This window comes from Bombus terrestris, chromosome 15 (assembly GCF_910591885.1).
Source record: "Bombus terrestris chromosome 15, iyBomTerr1.2, whole genome shotgun sequence".
NCBI lineage: Eukaryota > Metazoa > Arthropoda > Insecta > Hymenoptera > Apidae > Bombus > Bombus terrestris.
In genome coordinates this window covers 2,423,218-2,439,941 of record NC_063283.1, presented here as the reverse complement: position 1 = coordinate 2,439,941, position 16,724 = coordinate 2,423,218, and the positions used below count along the sequence as shown (strand labels likewise).

The window sequence follows — 16,724 nt, the reverse complement described above, 5'->3', positions numbered from 1 at the left end:
GATAATGTTAGAAGTAAAAAGAAAACTGGGTTAAAAATATGTGTAAAAAAGAATCGCCGTTGATAAGTCGACGAAGTTGCGTATAAGAAGGTAACTGTTAAAACCAGAAATACTTTAATGTCTTTGATACATTATACACGATATCATGAGCGATGTATTTAGGATTTTCTCAATGTTCAGCAGCATTCCTTTATCGGGTTTCTGTACATTTCATTTTCATAAACAAGATACGAAATTTAATATACTTAGATCCAATTTATTACATTCGGGAGAATTACGATCGGCCTGTTTGATATTGATTTGTCTTTAATAACCACTAACTTCATGATTATATATGTTTGTCAGAAAAAAGATATTTCGTATGCATCATAAATTAAATCACCTAATAAATTAAATTCCGTAAAAAAGAGGCAAATGTCCTTTGTATAATAGTGTACATGAACCTGTTTGTCCATCGAACACGAGCAAACAGTGTTCTCCTTGCCGTAGATCGATAGGTGAACGCGGACGACATGATGGAAGGAAGAAAATGCGAGGGAAAAGAAAGAAACTCGTCCTAGGGAGTAAAAGAAGTCTGGAAGAAGGTGGCGCGGGGAGGGTTTGGGTCCGCATGGAAAGGGAAGTGGCAGGGAACGAGAAAGAAAAAGAAAAGGCGGAGAGTGAAGGGAGGATACCCGAGAGGCCTTCGAGATCAGGTTATGCTAACTGGGGCCCGTTCGTCCCACACGTATCTACTTATAAGCGCACGTACGCGGTTACACGGACCCTGTTGTCGTACTTGTGTGCGTAGGAGGCACGCGCGACACAGGCAAACGCGTGCCCGAATACGTGGAAACGCGAGAAGTACGACGAACCGCGCGGAGCTACCTTTGCGGAATCGTTTCGCCGCGTCCGCAAAACCGGCTGGAAAACAATAAAACGAAGACAAGGAGAAAGAGCAACGAGAAACGGAGAGAAGAGAAAGCGACAAAGATGCAACTATTATATATAAAAGAGCATAAGAGCTCATAAAAAATATTCGAACGCTCGCAGGGTTATGCGAAACATTTTGAAATTTCGTTGATGCTGTAACCAGACCTGACTATTCCGATCGTATTAGGTCATCCGAAATGTTTCTTTCGTTTTATAAGGAAATAATGGATGCACGACATTTTCCCTTTTATATTATTTCGCCGAACTACGTATGATCCATTTTGTTCTATCGGAATAAAGATCGCAACGTTCGACAGATTAGGTTTCATGTTTGTATAAAGATGCATCATTGTAAAAGACTTGTCTGTAAAAGAAAGACACTTTTCGGACAACTTAATACTAGCAAAGTTTGAAGGCACTTGGTGCAAGCGCTATATATTTCGAGGATGTCGCAAAAGTGTGTAAATAGTCGATCATTCGTTCTATCGATAAACCGCAAAATATTACAGTAGGGGAGCACCTATTTTATATATATGTTTGACACCATTTATTATATATTTAAGACGATAATTCTTTACTGAATACATGTTTGCAGCGAATGTCTTGCAACATTTGTGTTGTGTACATTTTGATCGTATACACGGATTGATTCTTTATTTTACCAATATATTCACGATAATCGTATCTCACTAGGGCGCTAATAAAATTTCAAAAGGTTCTATGTAACCTATATATATATGCAATATGTACATGAAAGTTTCCTCTGCCGAGTGTGCAAATACTTTCGTTCATTTTATCTAGAGACGCGTGAATATCTTGAAAATTGTAAGCGATAAGGAAAAATGTTTCAGACACACGTTTTACGATATCTAAGGGCTCGTACGATGTCGATATTCATCTTAACCTGCATATATACTTAACTACTAAGGTAACTGCACATGTACACAAAGGGAGAGAGGAACGCAAAGCGAGAGAAACTCACGATATCGCGAACGAAACGCATCCGCTTTACGCGATGTTCTCTTCTCGAGCATCGAGACGAGAAAGGCCGAACGAACGCGCCAACATTTACCTACGCGTTGATGATGGCACGAGAAAAGTTTTCCCGCCTGAACAATTTTTCATCGATCGAAGCTCCTCGATACGGGGAACGATACTTTCGATCTAGAGCCCGCATCCAGCACGCATCGAGCACGCAAAAAGACAAACTAGAAAATCTGCTAGCTAGGAAGAAGATGCTATAGCTCGTCGCTAAACTAGTTTGTCCGGAAGCGAAAAACGACTCCGCTTACATCCTCTCGTTCTCGGAACGTGGAAACGATCGCGATTGCGATGGCGACACACGCAGGACAAGAAGCGGAAGAGCAACATCGATGGAATTCGTTGAAACCAAGAGAACCTCGAGTTTTTCTACGTACTCGAAGTTGCGTCCTTTATTCTTCTTCTATTTTCCTCTGTGTGTACAGTCTTCCTCGCTTAACGTTTAAAATCGTATGGATCGCAGGGTTACCAGAGACGCCGTAAGACAAAATGCAATACGCTACTTTCCATTGTATCGCATAGTTCGTTAAATAGTTGGATTTCTTCGATAAACTCTACTAAATCGTGACTCGATAGTCGTTCGAATTCTGACATGGGAACGCGGAACGGGGAAATTGCACTTACAGCGATTTAATTATCGTTCCAGATCTGGCGGATGCTAGCCAGTTCCAGCGAGAGGGAGTCACCACGTATTCTCAACTTCTGTTCGATGTCGCTAGACAGCAGGTCGTCGTCGGCGCTCGGTACGTATGTTGTAACTGGATGCCATATAACGAGCGATATAATTGTAAAGTAAAGCGTTAATTCTTCGAGTAAACGCATGATCGAACACGGAAACGCGTTCGCGAACGTGTCGCGAATGCGAAAAATCGAAGCCGATCGCGAGATCGACATGTGATTTGGCTATCCGCCGAGCCATCAACCGGTTATTTTTCTCGACGACCGAGAAGCGACCGGTCTCGTCGACGAGCTCCTCCGAGGATCGGGATAGCGTCTTGGCCGCTCGCCAAATTGTTCGTGTTTCGCTCGACTCACAAAAATACGTTTTTCACCGAACTCCAACCGATTCTCGAGAGTCTCTAGTGTCATTGGAATGGGAATTAACGAGGCTGAAAGCTTCGCGATGATTTCATGGGTAGGATACAGGTAGCACACAGTGATGTACGAACAGCTCCGTGTGAAAGTATTAGATCATTTACGATAATGTTACCTTAATGGCAATTATGTAATCGTATATCTAATTGACTGTGAAATACTGGAACATTCTATATATTATTTATATATACACTTCGAACCATCAACATCAAGACGCTTATGTTCGCTACGTCCATCGAGAAACCGTAAGAGATTTTACTTCATTCGGTGTTTTACATTAGAAGGCACGAACGAAGTAACAGATTTATAATAAAATACTTGGAAGATAAGAAAAAGTGAAAAGCATACAATTTGTACTAAATATCGGCTGACGTTGTGAAACTTATAATCGGCAATGTATATACACGATTATCAGACGCGTATTTTCTCTGTATATATACGTGCGTTGCTCCCTATTCGCTATCGCTGCTACGATGCATGAAAAAAATGGAAAAAAAGTAAATAAATAAATGGCTCGTCTGCACCTAAGGGTACAACGAGATAGCTCGGATAGCAGCCGCATTCCAGCTACCCGACCGCCTGCTCGAAATCGTCGAGGAACGCGCGAACGCCGGTGATCGATTTTCGCGATCGAGTACCGATCGAATCGAGCGTGGAAAGGAGCGTACGCCCTCGTGTTACCTTCTATTAATAGAATGCTAGTTATTAACCGCGACCCACGTACGCGCGCGGCCAACTAGTCGAAGAAACGGTGCCTGTACGCTTGTCTCGTTCCTGAAAACAAAAAAAAAGAAAAAAGAAAAAGGAAAGAAAAATCCAGCAAATCCGAGGTCGTTCTCTGACATATTTAAACCAAACCCAAGAAACATGTGGAAACCAACACGGTGAAATCGTGTTGGTAGAAGCTGTTCCAAGACGAGTCGCTTTCTCGCGAATTTATCGCGACTTTCGAAGATCGATCGAAGAAAACACGAGCGTGGAAACGCGACCGAGTTGTAGAAATAGCAAGAGGAGGGAAAGGGTGTGCTCTGATCTAGGTGCGTGCACGCGACACGGCGCCACGATTTGCATTCTTCCAGTTCGATTCCCGTGGTCGACAACCGTGACGTCACTGAGTAGTAGATTACCAAGAGCGTGTCGTACCGAGATCGCAACAGGTATGGCAGAGACGCGTTTTTCCCTTGTCTCGTTATTAAAACCAGCGGTTCCTTTCTAAGATAGGACTAGCTTTACCCGTTGTTGAAACGTTTCTTCGCATCATCTCGTAAATCAGAAATGATCGTATTTCCAGGACAAAACACGCTTTTCTCACCTTTCTTCCTACAGCTCTGTATATCTCGCTCTGCCCGAGCCATTTATTATTTTCCTACACAGTTTATCGATTTGTCAACCTTGTGGCGATTCTAGAATTTTTTTATAGCTCAATGTCTCTTTAACTTGAACCTCGAACAGGACTTTCGAACAGGACAGGTGTTTCGAAAGAGATTCTTTCACATTTTCCACGAATTTAAGAAATTTTCCAACCATAGAGAAGTTCGGTTCAGAGAGCTAACTTGCCTGACGAAACGTCATCCTCAACTTTCTGTATTTACATTCGCAAAGACTGAAACGTAATTGGAACTGATTTGCTCTTATTAAGCTTTAATTTCTTATTTTCTTAATTATAGAACTTTCTGATTAAGAGATGACCTGGTTAACAGGTTGATAATTAATGGATTCATTCTGAATTTCTGTCACGCACTGCTGCTTCTAGTTTATGCTCTCCTCGTACGGCCATCGAACTCCACTAGACGCGTAACAAACGCGAGTCGTTGGACACAGTTTCGTCGGACGAGAACGAGGTCTCCGAACGATCCATCCTATTCGTTTAACGAACAGGAAGCAATCTGTCTCAATAGGATTGCCCGTGCGTCGTACTCTTGTTCTACTACACTGTTCATACTCGACCCTCGAGTCGATCATTCGTGTCCTTTCTCAAAATCGCCGCATCTCGACCGCGGTGTCCATCGCCTCTGGTTTTCAACCCTCGTCTAGCCGATACAGGATTACATCCGATACACGCTACAGCGTTCGAGGTCTGTTTGTCTACGTATTATCGTAGACCGCGAATATTTATGCAAATTCGTATCTTTATAGCGTAACAAATGGAAGCTAGAAAATGGTTTTATTGGTAATTATCAGATTGCAGATTTTTGTATAATTTTATGTTTCTGTGAGAACTAAAGAGGTGGAATGTACGTAGTAATTTGTTTGGTTTGCTGAAAATTATGACGCGTACTCCGTTAAGTTTATCATAAATCAACTGATATACCTGATCTTTGGCCGGATTCTTATATAATTTTTGTAATAACATGGTTGACGATTTTATGAATTTATTGGCTCTGTAAACATTCTGTAGTCCGTGAAACACCGATTGTCACGCAACGAAGTCGTGAAGCTTCTGACATGCCACACGCTGAAAAGAGAAAGACATTGCTCAGTGGGGAGATTATATCGCGTCGCTATATCGTGGCAGTGATTCTAAACAAAACACGATCGCGGAAAAGAAGGTCGTTAGTCGCTGTTGCGTTGCTGATATCCGTAAATTGTTTCTAGTTCTTATTTTCGATCCCTGATTTACACGCCTAACGCCTACTCGAGAAACGCTCCTTAAAATGGTAGAAATCTCGTCAGAATCAATTCAGTGGTTCTCGAGATTAGCTCGAACGTACAAACGCTTATCGTGAACTTTATCTTATACTATATCTTATATACAAAATTATTCATCGATTTCGATGAGCCTAATATCTCATCGAGATACAACGTGTCGAATAGTTTTTCCCAACACGTATAACCGCTACTCGGCTTTAACGAGTTACGCTGTGAATCCAATTTTGCCACATTATATATGTCATATGAACTATTACGAAATACTTTTTTCATAATTTCGAGACTCCTAGTTCACGTGTCACATTCAAATCGATACGATACGTAATCAAAGAGCATGTGTCGGCTCGAATGCATGCTGCACGTAGCGAACATGTTAGAACCGTACAACTCTTCACTGTTGCGTTAAATAGTTGATTTTGTATTTTTATATATCGAAAGTAAAAGGAGTGAAATACAATGTCGAACCTAACTTGACGTAAGATCGCAAAGGGTTAATCGGCCCGTGTTCGGTACTCGGCCCGATCGCGGAGCCGCTTCGCTCGACTAACGATCGCTTTTGGTGCGACTGTCGCGCGCGTAGTCGCGCATAGTTGCGGCGTGCGCCCACGTAGGCGCCGTTTATGCTTCGTTGCGAGTTTTCTACGGCGTGATTGCGCGATCCGCACGCTCTCACCGTGCCGCCGCTTGCGAGCCACGGCTTTTTACACGCGTCGCGACCCACGCGTACTTTAAGCCGAGACTTTTAGACTCGCCGAGCCAAAGGAAAACGAATCGTTGCGATTCCAGAGATAACCTGTACCGGTTGACGTTAACCTCGTTGACGCCGCTCGAACACGCCTCCTGGCCCGCGCCAGAAGATAAGAGCAACACCTGCCAGAACAAGGGTCAAAGCGTCGAAGACTGTCGCAACTATGTGAAGGTTCTACTCACTAATGGAAAGAGCCTATTTACTTGCGGCACGTACGCGTTTAGCCCTTGGTGCACGTGGAGAGAGGTAAGTAACCATACGAAGTAGAGAAAACGCAGGAGATTATGAGCATATTAGGTGGAAACGATATACGTAACTAGATTGTGAACGTTAATGCATTTATGGAAAAATGCGAAGAATCCATATTATGTTATGTATAGGAGATGTTGTAAAATTTAGCGAATGACATAAATGTTCGCTTAGATTCTTAGATTCTTTGGTTAATTTGCATAAACATCCTAGAGGTCTAGATATATCGCAGCTATAAATTAACGCGCGACACCCATTGATATACGTAGCTGTATCAAGAATTGCAAAGGAAATTTAAATCTTGCACCTGTTTCGTAGAGGAAATCTAAATCTTCAACTATAAAAGCTATTTGAAGATCGATATATTCTACTTGCGATATTTCGTTTAGACTTTCGTCTTCCGACGTTTCGTGAACATTCCTCAGCGTGCACCTAAAAACATCGGGGCAGGAATAGAAACGTTTACGAAACGTTAGAACAATTCGTTCAGTTTACTGCTATTATATTTGCTCGAGATCTTATTAGCGATGATAGTATTATGTATCTTTTCAACGCACCTGCAGTACGTAAGAACAGGGTCGATTCGATTATTTCACAGATCGAGAACATCAGCAGCGTAACCAGCGAGATGTCAGGCGCAGCAATGTGCCCTTACTCGCCGCGTGCCAACGTAACTGCGTTATTAGCCAGAGGTCCAACAGGTGGATTGTTCACTGGGGCGCCAACCGATTTTTCCGGCGCGGATCCAGCCATATGCAGAACGCTTGCCTCGCCAAATCTTCGAACGCATCAGTACGACTCCAGGTGAGTTGTTTTCCCAATTCTCGACGATATCTCCCGCAACCTCAGTATCTTCAACGTCCGTGGCCGCTTTCAGATGGCTAAACGACCCACAATTCGTCGGCAGCTTCGAAACGGAGGATCACGTGTACTTTTTGTTTCGCGAATCAGCCGTCGAGTACATCAATTGCGGCAAGGTAACGCGGTTTAACGATCGATCAACCGAATCGTTGCACAATGATCTGGAAAACTCTATATTTTTTGGTTAAAATTAAAAAAAAAAGAAAGCGACTCTTTTTGTAGATTTAGTTTTTACGACACAAGATAATTTGACCATTTACAGTAAATTATTTGAAAAATTTGTATTATTTTGCACTGTGCAATGGATTCACTGATCTCGTTTCCTCTTCCTCTCTAACTATCCGACAACCAAAGATCTCTGTTTTCAGAAAGTCTACTCGAGAATAGCGAGAGTGTGTAAAAACGATCGCGGGGGTAAAATTATGATGAAAGAAGTCTGGACCACGTTCAGCAAGGCGCGATTAAATTGCTCTCTCCCCGGCGAGTTTCCTTTCTACTACGACGAGATTCAGGGCGCGGTCTATCATCCGGAAGAAGGCATCGTTTACGCGACGTTCACCACGCCCATGTAAGTCCCAGAGTCTCTGGATGTGTTACGTCGTAATCGCATTCCGCGTATCATCTCACGTTCGCTTAACATTTCTCCTCATGTCTGTGCCGGTACTCGCTCACGAAGAAACGAGGAAATTGGTATGTACAGTTTCCCGAAATTTCTCCCACGAAAGAGTGCTACGATGAAGAGGAAGGTCCGATTTTCCAGTAGTTTTAGTACACCAACGAGAACAGATTCAAAATCTGGATATCTCGTTTTCAAAGTGCTATCAATTTATAATCAACTAACATCGGTAGTAATAAACTTTTGCGCTCCCGCGATAAAATGAAATTGTAGCGACAACTTTTGTATAAGGTTGTCCGAAAAGTGTCTTTCTTTTACAAAGATGCATCTTTATACAAACATGAAACCTAATCTGTCGAACGTTGTGATCATTATTTTGATAGAACAAAATGGATCATACGTAATTCGATAAAATAATATAAAACGGAAAATATTGTGCATCCATTATTTCCTTATAAAACGAAAGAAACTTTTCGGACGACCTAATAGGTTCAATTGTTCGATTTTGCGTACTTCTGATCAGATTTTATCGCGTAGTATCCCCTACCTCGTATCTGCATAAGAATAGAAAGTTTTAGGGCGGTTTTATAGTTGCCAGACGCAGCGTATTTTTTTTGTTTCTTAGCATACTCTTCTTCTGCTTTCCTTTTTTCGTTTCTTGAATGACGAAGAAGGGGAGAAAGACCGAAACTCGCTAAACTCGACGTGTATTTTTAGCAATGGAATTGCCGGGTCGGCGATATGCGCATTCAACATGTCCGCGATCACCGCGAGCTTCAACGGACCTTTCAAGCACCAAGAGAATTCGGGCGCTGCCTGGGAAAGAAGGCCATCTCATCACAATCGTCAAAGATGTGGTTCAAACGCGAACGTCGCTCCTCATCAGATTATAGACAATCAGAGGTACCAGCTGATGGATGATGCGATCCAAAGCACGACACTGGAGCCATTGCATACCGCTTTACTCGAGAGATTCACCTTGATCGCTCTCGATGTCACGCCAACTAAATTGCACCGCGGTGTCACCGTGCTGTATGTGGCTACTGATGTTGGTTTGATCAAGAAGATCTCGGTTTTACCACGTACGCAGGAAACTTGTATCGTAGAAGTTTGGGGTCCCTTACCATCTACGCCGATGACCATGCAGTTCTTGAAGGACACGCAGAGTCTGTATGTTGGTACAGAACTCGGTCTATCGAGGTACGCGGTATGACATAGATTATAGATAATAATATCTGTCGTTGGGCCCACATTGGTCAGAGTCTGTTCGAGAACAAAAGGAATATCGTATTTACAGAATACCCGCTGCCCAGTGTCATAGGCATCGAAGTCGCCAGGCTTGTCTCAATGCTCAGGAGCCATATTGCGGTTGGAACGAGCATCTGATGAAATGCGCCCCGGCCCCGAAGCAAAACCATCTTGCCAATCACTGGCATCAAGAAGTCACCAAGTGTCCTGTCCTCACAGATCCTGTGGATGGTGGCTGGAGTGCCTGGAGCTCTTGGTCTCCGTGTCAACACGGTACCACGGATCATGGGCATTCTCATTCGCATGCGCATTTGCATCTTCATGCCGAGACGGTAAGTCAGTGGCACGCTGCCGTTCATGTCGGCGTAATGCACGAATAGATGGCGATAAATCAAAAGCGAATCCTTGCTTTCACCAGGGCTCAGACACTTGTCAATGCCAGACACGGGATTGCAATAACCCGCCTCCGCAGCATGGCGGAGCAACTTGTTCAGGAGCTAAAGTGAGAGTAACCAATTGTACGGTTCATGGTGATTGGACAGCTTGGTCATCCTGGTCAGCGTGCTCACAAACCTGCGGCTTCGCTATGAAAACACGTCGACGCACGTGCACGAATCCGGCTCCGGCTTTTGGAGGGCGAGTGTGCGTTGGTCATGATCACGATGACACCGTCTGTATAAATCTTCCACCCTGTCCTACGCCAGCAAAGGTGGCGCCGCCACCACCACAGACGTTTGGTCAGTGGTCATCCTGGAGCGCTTGGAACGCTTGCTCTCGGCCTTGCAACGGTGGTAAGCGTGATACGAAAATTTCACCAGTTCTTCTTTAATAAGAATCTCTTGATAAATGATCTCTCGTCTCAATGACTTGTATCCTGTCTCCTAGTGATTGACTTTTAATCGTCTGTTTGACAGGAATACGGATACGAAGAAGAACGTGCGAGAGTCCATCATCACGAAAACCTCCTACCGTCGAATGCAATGGTTGCGACTTTCAAGTAAGAGCAGCACGCACTTGTAATAGCTTCGTAAAATTTCATTTATTCGAACGTGATTCCAGTAAAACTCCTTTTTCTTTAATGTTCGATTAAACGAGCTTTCGCCCATTGAATTCATTTGAATGACTTTTAGACAAGATTTTTAATCTTTGTTATATGTAATACTATAGTTATTATATTTTATTACACTTCTGCTATCGCGTTTCTTTCAAACAATATATCACCACAATCACGAGCTCGCACTTCTATCTTCTACAGGTCGAGGAATGCAACTCTCATCAGTGCGTCGAAACGAAAAGATACTCCGGATGGACTCCATGGCTAGCAGTTAATGGCAGTCTTCAAAGTACAAACATTGGTTATGTAGAAAAACGGTTTCGATTTAGTTGTCGTGCGCAAACTGACGATCCATCCAGCGTCAGGGTGCAACTAGCTAAAGAGGAAGAGCGCTATTGCAGAAACGACGGTTCCTGTCTAAGAGGAAACGCGAATCCAAATCCGTATGGGGATCTCGGAGCAGAAGCTGGGTGGGGAGAATGGTCCGCATGGCGGCCTTGTGATCGACCTTGTGGCGGAGGTTCTCAGCATAGAATGAGGCAATGTGAATCGCCACCTTGCGAAGGTCCATCCGTGCAAAACAGATTGTGCAATGTGCATCCATGTCGGTCGAACCAAGTTGGACTCGCAGGGGCTGGAGGCCAGTGGTCTTGTTGGACTGACTGGTCCGATTGTTCGGTATCGTGTGGCGTTGGCGTCCGTTCCAGAACAAGAGAATGTCTAGGACCGGAGGGTTGCGAAGGTCCAAGGCTAGTTAGAGAGACTTGCGAGATGCCCAGCTGCGAGTCTTTGGCCGGTTGGGACTCATGGTCACGTTGGACGCCTTGTGACGATGATCATCAACAACATAGGAAAAGACAGTGTCTTCAACATGGTAACGGACTCTGTCAAGGATCCAGCAGAGAGGTGCGCGACTGTTTACCCGATTGCATGGACAATGGTGAGTATGATCGAACGAAGTCTGACTTATTTAATTAAAAGTACCTATGGAGAACTTTTTCGCAGACGCTGAAGCAAAAATTATTATGTGTGGTACATACATAGTGTATGTTACGTTTAAACGTAATTTTTCAGATATAAATGCCCTAAAATCAAGCGTAGAACGCTCGGGTGTATCTATCGGCGCGGTAGTGGGCAGTTGCGTAGCCGGATTCCTAGTTGGCTTGGCCGTGACCGCGGTTTTGAGCTTCTGTTACTTGAAGCGACGACAGCAACGAATTCCTGGTAGTCCTCACTATATCAGCAAACAAAACTCCTACGTTTCGGTTCCGTTGAAAGATGTGAGTCGACAGTCCAATCGCTATATTGTGGATGGACATATAATACATAAAAAAGATATAAGATATCAATAGTAATTTGTGTCTATGAGAAGTTTGCTAGGCAAAAAAATGCACATCCGATTTGTTCTGCATCTTCTTATTTCTGCATAGTACTTGTTACAAGATTTAATGAATACATATCTACTTAGGTTCCATTTCTTTAGTCATCTTTATTAAACTATGAATTTAAACATCTACAGTCCTCTAAACCACGCACGTGTGATACTTTTTTACTAACACGAGGTCTTCTTCCGATCTAGGTAAACGCCAAGCGACAGCCTAGCTTTTCCGGTAGTACGAATGGTAACGGAACTCTTCGTGGGAAGAACAATCCAAACGTGAACGGTCTCGGAAGTCCGAAACTGTATCCAAAGAGTCTGGACTACGAGTCTGCCACCTTGAAGCGCAATAGCCATGGCCAACAACACATTCGAGTCGATCCTGATCAAGACAAATACTACTGAACGGGCAGCGTGCAATTAGAAATGAACGAATTTATTTCACTGCCAGATGGCTTCTGCGTTGCGACTAAACGCGAAGACCTGACACGAACACCTATGACGAAGAGACATCGCCATGAAGGCGCATAGCGAGAACGGCGAGCAAGAAGTAACGAACGCAACACGACGTGGCTATCATCCGTCTCTCCAACAATTTTGAGCTATGTATGCGAAACAGTTTAAACGAAGACAGCTTCCAAATGGACCAAGGAGAGATGCAAACGCGGACAGATCGCCTATACTAGAGATCCAGTGATATTCATCCCATATATATTTGTTTACTCAAAACTATAGAGACGATCACCTCTGGTTTCGCGTTGAACGATTCAGTGCCATCGTTACGTCGCGAACGCGTGCATCGCTTCGTAATCTCGTTAAACATGAGCGACAAAGGACGAGCATGTAACGTATCGAAACGTACCTAACTAAACGTGTGCGGATGTGAATATGAGTGTAGCCTATGTGTGAGAGATCCTGAAAGAGAGAGAACGGGAGGGTGTGAATGAATGCGTATGTATGCATAAAGATTCGAGTCATATGATTCGCATATTTTTTATTATTGGCTCACATTGAGTCGCGGTCACGCGTCGACTCGTACGCACGACAAACGATAGTCGAGGAGAGAAGAGGAAAACAGCAACGATCGTCCGTGGGATTGCGTATCGTGATTTGCCGCGAAAGACGATCGAGCTTGCGGAAATCAAGATTTAGTCGTGGATTTGATTCGAACCGTTTCGGGTCGACGAGTTACGCGCGGCAAACGAGCGTACAAATGGACGACGTTCCGTGATCGAACGGACTTGAAACGCTTCACCTCGTGTAGTATCCATCACGCGACTGCAATAAAAGGAACGATAACGCCCGCAAAAATAGGGTCCTTGAGCGAATTCATTTTTCCCCCCGAACTTTCTTCTTCTTTTACCCTCTGCGGCGAATGAGGATGAACTTAGTCCGTTTACAAATCAACCGACAGCTTTTCTATCTTGTCGATCACGTAATCCATGGAAGCTTTGGTCGGTGGTGGTTGACAGGTGACGACCATGCGGAAAAAGTTGCCAATATTCTTGTACGATAGCGGCGTGTAGCCAACCATCAGCGTCCCCTCGAGCATCATGCGTTCCTTGATTTTGGCTGTGATTTCGTACAATTTGTTCCACCATTCTTGAGTTTCCTGTTGAGCTTGCATACTGGGTGGTATGTACCTGTTACGAATCGAAAGAGGGAAAGAATACGTAACACAGATATGAATTATGAACACAGAATTGAGAGGATACGATGATACACAAAGGAACAACGATACTCACCAAAAGCAAATGTTACAACCTTCGTACCGGGGAAGTACCAAACGAAATCCTTTCCGGCTTTTAATTCGTTCGAAAAAGTATTCGACCGTGGACATAGCGAGCTCCACGGATTCGCGAAGTCCTTTGGTCCCTCGTGCTTTCCACATCAGCCAAAATTTGGCTCCGTCGACCTACAACGAAAGAAATGTCGCATACAGAAAACATGACGATATGTTTATGGACATAGTCAACCCAGTTTACCTTTCTCCCACATTGCAAACTCTTATCACCGGTGTCCCAAGATACGTCATAATGTTTGTCCTGCTGGAATAAATACCGCGCTCCCGCGCAATTCGCTTCGTGCAGAGCGTTTTTACCCTTAACCAAGAACATCGAGCATTGGAACGGTGCGCCAAGCATCTTGTGTGGATTCCACGCCACGGAATTCGAACTGCATCGATCGAAATGCGTCATAATATATCGCGATACACGAGTCAATCGTGAAGTAGAGACAAAACAATACATCACTGAAGCAAGAAAGACAAAAAGATCGAAGATAATTACGTACAGTTCGATTCCTTTCAACCGGTCCCGATATTTCTCCGAAAGTAACAACGTACCGCCGAGACACGCCTGTAACACAGCGACAATCATGCGAATTACAATGGGAAACCTTTTTCATTTGCCGCTCGTTGCACTCATCATACTTGTACGGACGTCAACATGTAACCATAGATTTTCCTCGCGGCAGATGGCCGCGATTTCCGGCAGCGGATCAAAGGAGCCGAGGACCGTGGTACCGCATGTAGCGTTCACGAAGAAAGGCAAATGACCCTGTTTTTTGACTTCCGCTATGGCAGCCTTTAACTCGTCTGGTCGCATTCGTCCAAATTCGTCGCATTTAATCTATCGAATGAATGAATCTCCTGTTAGCCATTTAAAATGCAGCGAAGTTTTTGTCTACAAACGGTGGTTCACACTTTCCAGCAGCAGTATATGCATTCAGTTATCATACGGGGTTAAAAAATCATCCTTTTTATACGGATCTTCGATTTATCGCTATAAAATAAAATGTTCGACGTCCGTGATAACGATAATCCAGTTTTCTCTTTACCAAGATAATAGACGTAACGATAACGATTAATAGAAATATGTCAGTACGTTATCCAATATGTTATTGGCTATAAAAAATATAAAATGCAATTTGCTAAACGACTTCTAAGAATAACTGGCTGACTATGAGTTAGTTAATATTGTATGATGTATATGAATATCCGATGCTGCTTGCAAGGTGTTAACAGCCGAGGTGAATGCGACGATCCTCTTTTACCTTATAAACGTGATCGGTTCCTAGTCCCAACCAGTGGGCTCCTTTAGAGATTGAATAATGGCCAGCCTCACTGGTGAAACAAACCATCGGCGGAAGACCCGCGAGACCTTTCCTCTTTATATCCGGCATCATTTTGTATCTGGCCATCACCATACCATACATATTTGATATACTACCACCAGGACAAAGTATGCCATCTCCTTCTGGCAACGGAGGATACCCAACCAGTTGCAACGACTTTTCTATTATTTGTCGTTCCATCACGGTGAACACGGGAGCCACCTCGTACGTGTATCTAACAAATTAAAGGTATAAGGTAGAATTGTGTTTGAATTAAGCTATGTAATTTGCCTTGTAATTCGTCAAAGTACAATTTTTTAGCAGTCTACGTTTGGAAGGAAACGCGTTGACGGACGATGCTCGCAAGATGTTCGAAGATTATGATTATAATTCTTACGATTATAATTTTCTCGGATAGTTTTTCAAAGGTGCAAAAGTATTGTGTGCACAATGAAAGCATCGTATCCGCGGCGATTGGTCGCACGATTTATCATTGATAACAACAAATGCTATATATCTATGATAGAATTCAACTTGTTGACACATTAAGCAGCATGTCGTCGTGTGTACCTGTGTTAATTAGATACAATTAGACATTAACAAGGATAACTAACAGTAGATTAAAATAATAAAGGTATAGTAGTTAGCTGTGCGATAACAGTGCAAGATCTATAAGAGTCACTATATAAGACTATAAGAGTCACGTTCACGAATAAAAATACGAACATGCGATAAACTGTTCGCAAATAAGCGTGAACACGCCTTCCAAATCAGCGAATCGACGTCGTATAAAATATCTTAGATAAAATCTTACTGGCTAGTATTGAACACATCTGTCAACCAAGAACCTGCCAAACCATATTCATCGATACCAGCGAACAGCTGATTATGAAAATGTGGACTGAACGTCTTGACAGAATATCGAATCGTTTGTCGTATTGTTGTCTCGATTTCTCCTTTGGTAGCTGGTTCCTCGGTTAGTTGTATCGACAATCGTTTCTGCAAAGTACGATGAAAATATATTCAAGAGAAATTTCTGCAAACTTGTTTAGACTCGATGCGACGAACGAGCGGTGCCATGTTATTGCAATTTCATAGCAACGACGCTGTACGATTTGGCATTTTTATATCTTCGATAACGTAATAGCACGTTCGTGTGCATTCGTTCGTATGACGCTTTGAACGCTGAATCTTACAGTCTATGAGAAAAATTACTCGATCTAAGAAACTTCTCGATTTTATAAACAAGACATAATATACTGTGTGACCCGTTTTACCTAAAACACAAGTACGTTTATCGTTTAATTAGTTAATGAACATTATGAATACGACATAAAAAAAAAGCGTAATTTGAAGTTGAAAGGATTAAAAGCAAAATCCTTTCAAGTCGTACAGCGTCGCAATCGCAATATCGCAACAAAATTGCATCGCACGTGCGCATCAAGCCACAATTTACAGTCAAAGGCTCACCTGTAGCTCTTCCGGATGGACGAAGTGTATGACGGGTTCGTTACCCGTACGATCGAACGCATTTTCCTCCTCAAGAATTTCCAGTAATCGTCCTAGCAGCTCGGTCATCGCCTCTGTCGATGCTGATGCGACTGTTGTATCTCGTAAACTGTATTATGGCTGTTGAAACAGTTAGGTCGACGGCACCGAGGCAGCAACGTTCCCCCACGCTTCGACTCGATCTTCCTTCATTCATTCGTTGGTTTAGGTCGGCCTGTCCGCTCAATCACTGTTGCAGGCGCGGCGTCGA

The 16,724-nt window shown here is 43.4% G+C and overlaps 2 protein-coding genes and 1 long non-coding RNA gene across 5 annotated transcripts in view; 1 reads left to right on the top strand and 2 right to left on the bottom strand.

Annotated features, from left to right (window-relative positions):
- Window positions 1-13,162, top strand: part of LOC100644345 (semaphorin-5A) — a 26,510-nt gene extending 13,348 nt beyond the window's left edge. For all 3 annotated transcript variants that reach the window (XM_012316755.3, XM_048412638.1, XM_012316756.3), the window contains exons 3-14: window positions 2,600-2,696; window positions 6,484-6,691; window positions 7,293-7,498; window positions 7,572-7,671; window positions 7,924-8,123; window positions 8,889-9,371; window positions 9,469-9,751; window positions 9,838-10,210; window positions 10,334-10,416; window positions 10,675-11,413; window positions 11,548-11,753; window positions 12,053-13,162. In XM_012316755.3, coding sequence (XP_012172145.1) covers window positions 2,600-2,696; window positions 6,484-6,691; window positions 7,293-7,498; window positions 7,572-7,671; window positions 7,924-8,123; window positions 8,889-9,371; window positions 9,469-9,751; window positions 9,838-10,210; window positions 10,334-10,416; window positions 10,675-11,413; window positions 11,548-11,753; window positions 12,053-12,256 — 3,182 coding nt within the window. In that variant the 3' untranslated portion in view covers window positions 12,257-13,162. The remainder of the gene's footprint in view (window positions 1-2,599; window positions 2,697-6,483; window positions 6,692-7,292; window positions 7,499-7,571; window positions 7,672-7,923; window positions 8,124-8,888; window positions 9,372-9,468; window positions 9,752-9,837; window positions 10,211-10,333; window positions 10,417-10,674; window positions 11,414-11,547; window positions 11,754-12,052) is intronic.
- Window positions 5,404-7,379, bottom strand: LOC125386422. The gene is made up of 2 exons (XR_007226554.1): window positions 7,252-7,379; window positions 5,404-5,503 (listed from the first exon to the last, which is right to left on the bottom strand). It is a non-coding gene; the product is annotated as an uncharacterized LOC125386422 (long non-coding RNA).
- On the bottom strand, window positions 12,829-16,724 carry LOC100646126 (glutamate decarboxylase 2). The gene is made up of 8 exons (XM_012316757.3): window positions 16,436-16,724; window positions 15,780-15,964; window positions 14,906-15,200; window positions 14,293-14,481; window positions 14,144-14,208; window positions 13,837-14,026; window positions 13,597-13,766; window positions 12,829-13,494 (listed from the first exon to the last, which is right to left on the bottom strand). The coding sequence occupies exons 1-8, from the start codon at window positions 16,541-16,543 to the stop codon at window positions 13,248-13,250; spliced, it is 1,449 nt and encodes a 482-aa protein (XP_012172147.2). The 5' UTR covers window positions 16,544-16,724; the 3' UTR covers window positions 12,829-13,247.

Excerpts from the sequence above, each read along its gene's own strand:
- LOC100646126 (XM_012316757.3), bottom strand. The coding sequence starts at position 16,543 with ATGACCGAGCTGCTAGGACGATTACTGGAAATTCTTGAGGAGGAAAAT. Across the intron at positions 14,027-14,143 it reads CGGTTGAAAGGAATCGAACT|TTCGAATTCCGTGGCGTGGA; the intron begins GTACGTAATTAT and ends CGATCGATGCAG. Across the intron at positions 13,767-13,836 it reads GTTTGCAATGTGGGAGAAAG|GTCGACGGAGCCAAATTTTG; the intron begins GTAAACTGGGTT and ends CTTTCGTTGTAG.